Genomic DNA, 8,134 nt, shown 5'->3' with positions numbered 1-8,134 from the left:
GGAGGGGGAGGGGGGAGGGGAGGAAGGGGGGGGCGAGTTGGAGACTGAGAACGCGAGCAGGCAGCACGGCGGCAGGCAATGAGCAGCTTAGGAAGGAGAGTGGGTCAGTGGGAGGAAGGGTCGGGAAGGATGGGAAGAGGAATCGTATGATGAAAGGACAAAATGGGGCGTCAAAAGGGGGGCCGTTGTCACCAAAAGACCCCCCCGCGCACACTCCACCAAACAATGTGCATGTGACCAACGTGCTCTAGAAGGGGGCTCTTAGGAGGGCGAAAATGAGGCCCGAGAAGAGGACATGTTGCGGCGTGGGGGGCAGAGTAATAGACAGGGCATGACGCGGCGTAGGGGCCATGACGTACATACATACATCCAGAAGTGCGCCGCGGCGTATATACGCACCCCTCCCTTTTCTCGTCAGCACACTCACCCTCCCCGAGCATGTCAAGCAGCTTAACATCGTGGGTGCCGTTGCCGCTCTGCTTGATGCTGATGTAAATAGTAAATCGTTAGGAAAAGTAAATCGCAAAAAAGGGAGGGGAGCGGGATAAAGGGGAGCAAGGTTTTTCCTTGTAAGCAGAGGGCACTGCGGAAATCAACAGATTTAAAGATCTTTAAACCCAGATCATACCATCCTTTAATTAAAAAAAGCGTGTGCGTGGATTGTCGCCACGGCAAACCAAGAACACACACACATACACACATATATTCACACAATACTTCAGCGGTTGTTCCCGTTGGGGTATGATTAGGTGCCCCTGGCCAGCGTCAGGCCGTCGGATCGATAAATAATAAAACACACAGACACACACACACACACGGGTCATGCAGGGTTTTTCAGAGCAGCATTTATCCCCCCACACACAACCCACCTCCGCGATCCCGTCAGTTGCCGTCGTACAGCCTCGATCCGGTCCACCGTGGCACTCTCACGTGAAAGGTTCGAGATCTGCGAACCGCCCCCCGCGAGTTGCAAACGGCGCTGAAGTACCGCTTCATCACCCTCCCCGACGGCGCTCAGCAACTCATCCTCTTTGCCGAACAACTCAATCAGGTTGCGCTGCCGCTGCAGCAAGGCGTCCATAACGAGTTTCTCGGCCTCCAGCTTCCGGCGACCCCCCTCCGCTTCCTCCTTCGCAACCGCTAACAGCCGGTTCGTTTCCTGGAACACACGACCGACAGCAACAGCAGCAGCAGCAGCGCGGTACAGCAACAGCGCGGTACAGCAACAGCAGCAGCAGCAGCGCGGTACAGCAACAGCAGCAGCAGCAGCGCGGTACAGCAACAGCGCGGTACAGCAACAGCAGCAGCAGCAGCGCGGTACAGCAACAGCGCGGTACAGCAACAGCAGCAGCAGCAGCAGCGCGGTACAGCAACAGCGCGGTACAGCAACAGCAGCAGCAGCAGCGCGGTACAGCAACAGCAGCAGCAGCAGCAGCGCGGTACAGCAACAGCGCGGTACAGCAACAGCAGCAGCAGCAGCGCGGTACAGCAACAGCGCGGTACAGCAACAGCGCGGTACAGCAACAGCGCGGTACAGCAACAGCAGCAGCAGCAGCGCGGTACAGCAGCAGCGCGGTACATCAACAGCGCGGTACAGCAACAGCAGCAGCAGCAGCGCGGTACAGCAACAGCAGCAGCAGCAGCGCGGTACAGCAACAGCAGCAGCGCGGTACAGCAACAGCGCGGTACAGCAACAGCAGCAGCAGCAGCGCGGTACAGCAACAGCAGCAGCAGCAGCGCGGTACAGCAACAGCAACAGCAGCAGCGCGGTACAGCAACAGCAACAGCAGCAGCAGCAGCGCGGTACAGCAACAGCAGCAGCAGCAGCGCGGTACAGCAACAGCAACAGCAGCAGCGCGGTACAGCAACAGCAACAGCAGCAGCAGCAGCAGCAGCGCGGTACAGCAACAGCAGCAGCAGCAGCGCGGTACAGCAACAGCAACAGCAGCAGCGCGGTACAGCAACAGCAACAGCAGCAGCAGCAGCAGCAGCAGTGGCGATGGCGACGCGGTGATGGCTAAGAGAGGTAACGGCACGTGCGCGAATTTTCAATGTCATCGCCTCAGCGTTTTGGAAATGTTTCTGGTTCTCCAAAAGGTTCGGAACTTGACGTTTGCAATTTGAATAGGATTGACGGATGAAAAAGCAACGCTACTTATTAAAGCTCGGTCTTCTAATCCAATCCCACGAACAACCCCGAAACACTAATAAGACCCCTTTGCGAACGTTCTCTTAAAACATATGTAACATTAAAGCCACTTCAGTACAGTCTCAGTACCCACCAACTGCTGGGCGAGATATTTGACTGCTTGGTGTCGGCTGCGCAGCACGAGCCCCACGAGCACCGCCAGTACGACAGACAGCGACGTAACGCCTACGATAAGGCCCTCTCGCCATGCAGGCCCGAAGCCGCCATCCGGCTGCACGCAAAGCGTCCAGTACATCCATCCGTACACGTCCACCCGTACGACCTCGCACTCCGTGGGGTCGGGCAGCTGTCGTGTGATGCGATTAGGGAGGGAGGGGAGGGGAGGGGTGTGTGTGTATGTGTGTGTGCGCGAGTGTACGTATGCGCGATTGTAAGTATGTCTGTGTTTTGATGGCCTGAGCCGCGACGAGTATGTAGATGCGTGTGTGTGTGTGTGTGTGTGTGTAGATGCATGTACATAAGATTTGCATCCATACAGTACAGCAGCATGTGGGCGAGCATATGTCGCGGGAAAGATATCTACATGTCCACGCTGTAGCAAGTCCGCGCTGTAGCAAGGATTCACAGCCATTTTGTCCCTCCCGACCCCCCAATCACCTTGTCACTCATTGCCAAAAAGGACTGGTTTGGGGCTCGCGGGTCGGGCGACAGCGTGAACAGCAAGTTCCGATTTTCGATGACCTTGAGACTTGGGGCCACGGTTTTCCAGGCGAACACAGCCTGTTCGAGGTTTTAGGGTTTTAGGGTTTTATTGCCTGAATTAAAGTTTAAAAACTGAATAAAACTGGCCACTACAGGTGCACACCAAGGCACTACACTCTTTCACATAAAGGGCCCCCCTTTCCCCCCCCCCCGTCGTGGCGACCCGGGAGCTCAAAACCCGCCGTACGGCCCCTTTCAGCAGGCCTTTTCCCCCGACAAATAGCCCCTCAATGCACCCCCAGATCCCCCCCAACATACAAATCTTCCCCATTGCAATCTCGAGAAGGGAGAGGAAGACTAGCCGATAGCTAGCCAAATCCCGAAAGCAAGGAAACAGCCCCCACGCAGCACTGACCCATGGGTCACGGCTAGCTACCCCACGCTTACATTGGACCAGCCCCACCAAGTCAGCCCGTCGGGGGTGTTGCAGACTTTCTGGGGACAGTACTGGATAGAATCTGCAAGGTGCAAGCCGAAGCAGAACAGGTAGGGTGCCCGTACATAAGCGGGGGGGGGAGGGAGAGAGAAAGGGGAGGGGCCGTGGAAGGGCCCGGAGGTTAAGCGAATAGAGGCCGAAATTAGAGAGACAAAAGACATCTAAAAGACCCATGCTCCATTCCCCATCGGAAAGAAAGCGAAAACAAACGTGCGGGCGGTCTACGTGGCTTTGGGAGGGAATGGAATTCCTCCTCCTCCTCGCCCGACCCATGGGTCATTCGCATTCGCATTCGCACCCCACTCGTCCGGCCGGCGGATCATTCGTTCTTTACTGCCTAATAAGACCTTCCCGGACTCCTTCCCAACGCAAATGGGTCACTTTACCTAGTCGGCAACCGACCCATGGGTCACGACCTACTGCAATACACAATTCCAACCCATGGGACTCCCCCACTCACTCGGTGGCATGTCCCAATCGCCAGGCGGCAGGAAGATGCTGTACCGCACCACAAAAGCACCCGAGGACAGCTCTCCGTCGGCATACCAGGGCCCCAACAATGCAATGGAGCCGTTTTGCAAAATGGCCGCGATTTCGTCTTTGCTGCAAAGGGCAGATATGAATAATATGAAGACACACAAGTCAGGAAAAATCAATTCGCCCTATTATAGTCTCCTTTCCTCGGGCAGTACGTGATAAATACAATGTTGGGGTTATAAATGCGCCAGGGCAGGGCAGGGCAGAACCACTGCTACTACTACTACTACTACTGCTACTACTGCTACTACTGCTACTACTGCTGCTACTACTACTACTACTACTATCATCAATACTCCTAACACTAATAATGGTCTGTTCGGATCCCGTCCGCCACACCATTCAATTAGCAGTTGTTTCTCTTCAAAAACACCAATTGCAAAAAGAGGAGCGAGGCTTGGGTGTTTGAAGATTGTGAAAACCCCCCAAAACCTAAGGGGACATTAAAAGTCACCACAAAAGATGTTCACGAGTTCACAAGGCACATGGAAAGGTTTGGGTAAGGAAATCCGGTGAAGGGTTTTCGGAAACGTTTCGGAACACAGTACGGCGCTATAAATACGCGCGGAGCGCGACCACCAGCAACTCGAGAGACCTTTTCAGCTTCCAGCTGCTACAGTAATAAATAGGAGTACTACTTTACTTTTGCTAATGATAAAGTCCTCTCGTTTTACTCGTTTTAATTACGATACCCGTGCGTTACGATTTCCTTCGTGCCCCCTACTGCTCCCCACATTCCGTACACAACATCCGTACTCCCCATCTATTATTTCCGTACCGCAAAACCTGGATGTTCCCCTCCCCATACCCCTTCCCATACGTAGATTTTGTCCCTCGAACCCACGAATCTGGTACTAGAAGCCTGATGGCGGCTCACCCACCTCATCACCTCATCCGATTTCAACACGAAACACAGCACCGGCATGCACAGCCTCCCTCATGTATCTTTGTTGCATTCTTTGCATATTTCACGATTTTCCCATCCCCATTCCCTCCACCATTTTCCCATTTTTGCCCGTTCCAGTATTTTGTTTATGTGGACTGCATTATATAAAATGCACCACTGCAGGCAAGTACACAGATTCAATTCACTGCCTCTTCTCATCGTCATCGTCAACTATTACTCACAAGCTGCCTCGGTTGGGATCTAACATGTCCAAACCGAAGTCAAACGTCTTCAGAATGCGTGGCCACTCCTCCGCAGTAATGTTGCCCGTAGCGTTCATCCACGCTGCGTGTGGGTCCCCAAGGGCATGTGCACGGGAGTGAGAGGCGGGGCCGGGGAAGGGTTAGGTGCAAGTACGGTGTGTACGGCACAAAAAGTAATTGCCGTACGGCAATGTGTGCGACAGTAATGGCAAAGACGATATGGTCACCAGTTGTAATCAGCGCGCGAGGAATAAAATGGCGAGCGAAAATGGCGGCAAACGAAAATGGCTGTTTCGTTGGTTGAAGGTTGAATATACTGAACTGCAAATATGCAACAGCAGCAGCAGCAGCTGCTGCTGCTTTTGCTGTATATTCATGGAGGGAGCGCATGTCATCGTATAGGCTGATGGATATGAAGCAGGAGCATACACGAAAACTGAATCCGCAGGCCGCACGTGCTCCCTAAAAATGTGATCGATAGGATCGAACTCCCTCGAATGCGAGACAACCTTGGATATTGAAATGTGCACGTGCGCATTGTACGGCGCGAAACGTGTCGTACTCACGCATTGCCATTGCGCCCACAATGCCGTACGGGCAAAGCTCAATCTGGTAATACCTGTTTGACCTGGGGGTAATGGTGGCGAGAGTAGCGCCCAAAGACGATCGGGACAATCGTACATTACATAGTGTGTACGGATGGGTATTGTACGAATGCGGGAAAACATGCGGGACGAGCATGTGTATGTCCTCGTGTATTTTCAGCAACGGGGTTGGTTGCCCACTTACTCTCCGTTCCCCCCTCTCCCCCCCCACACAATGACAACGCATTGTTTGCTTCCCCCTCCGCCTTCCAAACCCCTTAAATACTCTAAAACCCTAATTGCCAACGTACAATACCCTGTAGTACTCCTCCCTGCACCGCCGCTTCCCTCTCGCTTCGTCATCTCCGCGCTCTTACAAAAACTCCCAAGCTCTTACAAATTGTACGGCGCGATCGTACACTGTTACGTGTCCATGCCGCTTTCCCTCCCCGCCCTCTTTCTCCCCTTGGCCCTCCCCCTCGCCGAATAGAACTGCAAACCTTCAAAATCCGTTCTTCTCCTTCCTTACTTGTATATTGCGTCCGAGAACACGGGGAAGCTCTCATTGACCGTAGGCCAATGGGGTTGCTGTGGGGACACACATTTGCGGTCGAGGGCGGGAGAGAGGGAGGGAGGGAGGGAGGGAAGGAGGGAGGGAGGGAGGGAAGGAGGGAGGGAAGGAGGGAGGGAGGGAAGGAGGGAGGGAAGGAGGGAGGGAAGGAGGGAGGGAAGGAGGGAGGGAAGGAGGGAGGGAAGGAGGGAGGGAAGGAGGGAGGGAAGGAGGGAGGGAAGGAGGGAGGGAAGGAGGGAGGGAAGGAGGGAGGGAGGGAGGGAGGGAGGGAGGGAAGGAGGGAGGGAAGGAGGGAGGGAAGGAGGGAGGGAAGGAGGGAGGGAAGGAGGGAGGGAAGGAGGGAGGGAAGGAGGGAGGGAGGGAGGGAGGGAGGGAGGGAAGGAGGGAGGGAAGGAGGGAGGGAAGCAGGGAGGGAAGGAGGGAAGGAGGGAGGGGAATAAACAAGTAAAAACCAACTGGCGGGGTTAGCCGAAAGACCGTCGAGGAAGGGCCTATTACTGGCACGGACGGACAGTCTGTCGAGGGGGGGAGCCCCGTGTGCGTGTGAGGGTTAGCGGGGGAGAGAAAATACACACACACGACTGACGCATCGGGTTGCGGCAGCGCCCGGCTTGGAAAGCGGACAGAGAGAGAGGGGAGAGAGAGGGGAGAGAGAGGGGCGAGAGAGGGGACAGCGTACGGAGGGCGTATCCTCGCTTTCTCTGGGCGGCAAATATCAAGCCCGGGAGAGGATCCATTCCAATCTCCGAAACCAAACCAAAGACAGCCCCTCCACAAGGCTCTGCTGAGGCATGCTGCTACCCTCGCCTACACCCCCCCCCCAGGGGGCTCCCCCAGGGGGCTCCCCCAGGGCTCCTTGATGACCGTTCAGAAAAAGCAGGAGCAGCTTCTTCGTGCGTGCGCTGTGGGCGCCCTGCCTGTCCACACGCGCGAAATATTTTCTAGATGCGACATCGGGGGGGGGGCTGTCATCCTGGGGTTGCTCCTCCTCCCGTCTCCTCCCGTTCGAGCTGTTGCAAGACACGCAGTAGGGGGGGTTTCATGAAAGTAAGGGAGAAGTATGGAACGCCTACCAGGTGCACGAGGTTGGCGAGGCTCATGACAGGAGCGATGAGATGGTCCAGAACTGTTTCGATGGCGCGGGCGGAGGATCGCGCCACGTCAGCTGCGGCTCGCCGCGCGTCCCGATTCACGGAGCGCGCGTAGAGGATGGAGCCCGTGATTGCCAGGACCTCAAATACGATAAGTACGGCAAGAGCCCACCAGACGTAACTGGCCACTCTGAAGAAGCAGCGCTGCTCGATGGATGGCAGCCCCTTGGGAGGGGTGGGGGAGGAGGAGGGCAGGGCTCGGTTTGTCGGTGTTTGTTTGAAGATTGGGGAAAGGGGCTACTATGAGCTCATCGCCAGGTGAGCGGGCGTAAAGCGTGTGGAACACGTCTTGGTGAATACGTATTGGTGTCGGGATGAGGGCTTTGTGCATAGATGCGTCATGAATCCAAGTTGCTCGGATGAAGCATGGAGATTGGACTATATATTAAACGTGCATGGGGGAGCTGGATCCTGCGTGATTACGACGTGTGCAGAAGCGTACCCGTCCTCTTTTCCATGGGATGAGAGTCTGCTTGGGCACCTCGGTTGCGGAGGTGTCGTCCGATTCCAAGCGACGAGCTGCAGCTCCTTTATCCGATCTTGTGGAAGCGGGCACGGCATCCTCAGAGTCGTCTTCAGATAATTTCGTTGTTCCAACCTTCTCTTTAGTAGCCTCAGAAGGCGCGGTTTCAAAATTTGTAATGCTAATTACAGTCGCATCTTCCGTGACAATTCCAATTTGGCCATCGGCTACACTATTGAAGCCCCTCTGGGCTTCAAGGCTGGCTGTCATGGGTATTAGGTAAGTTGGGCTAGCCTGGGAAAACCTCTGCAGCGTCCAGTCCTTCGCTGTAT

At 55.3% G+C, this 8,134-nt stretch overlaps 1 protein-coding gene across 1 annotated transcript in view; it reads right to left on the bottom strand.

Moving 5' to 3' along the window:
- The window catches only part of VOLCADRAFT_95120 (uncharacterized protein), a gene marked incomplete at both ends in the record, with an annotated part of 13,856 nt that extends 5,784 nt beyond the window's left edge, over positions 1 to 8,072 (bottom strand). The window contains 10 exons of the mRNA XM_002954206.1: positions 870 to 1,159; positions 2,283 to 2,495; positions 2,807 to 2,929; positions 3,299 to 3,369; positions 3,808 to 3,950; positions 5,013 to 5,115; positions 5,600 to 5,661; positions 6,147 to 6,205; positions 7,262 to 7,504; positions 7,782 to 8,072. Of these exons, the coding sequence (XP_002954252.1) occupies positions 870 to 1,159; positions 2,283 to 2,495; positions 2,807 to 2,929; positions 3,299 to 3,369; positions 3,808 to 3,950; positions 5,013 to 5,115; positions 5,600 to 5,661; positions 6,147 to 6,205; positions 7,262 to 7,504; positions 7,782 to 8,072 (1,598 nt within the window). The remainder of the gene's footprint in view (positions 1 to 869; positions 1,160 to 2,282; positions 2,496 to 2,806; positions 2,930 to 3,298; positions 3,370 to 3,807; positions 3,951 to 5,012; positions 5,116 to 5,599; positions 5,662 to 6,146; positions 6,206 to 7,261; positions 7,505 to 7,781) is intronic.
- Between the last annotated feature and the right edge of the window lie 62 nt (positions 8,073 to 8,134).

This window comes from Volvox carteri (genome assembly GCF_000143455.1).
Source record: "Volvox carteri f. nagariensis unplaced genomic scaffold VOLCAscaffold_41, whole genome shotgun sequence".
In the NCBI taxonomy this organism is placed as follows: Eukaryota; Viridiplantae; Chlorophyta; class Chlorophyceae; order Chlamydomonadales; family Volvocaceae; genus Volvox; species Volvox carteri.
Note: the sequence above shows the minus strand (reverse complement) of the source record. Positions and strands in the feature narration are given on the sequence as shown.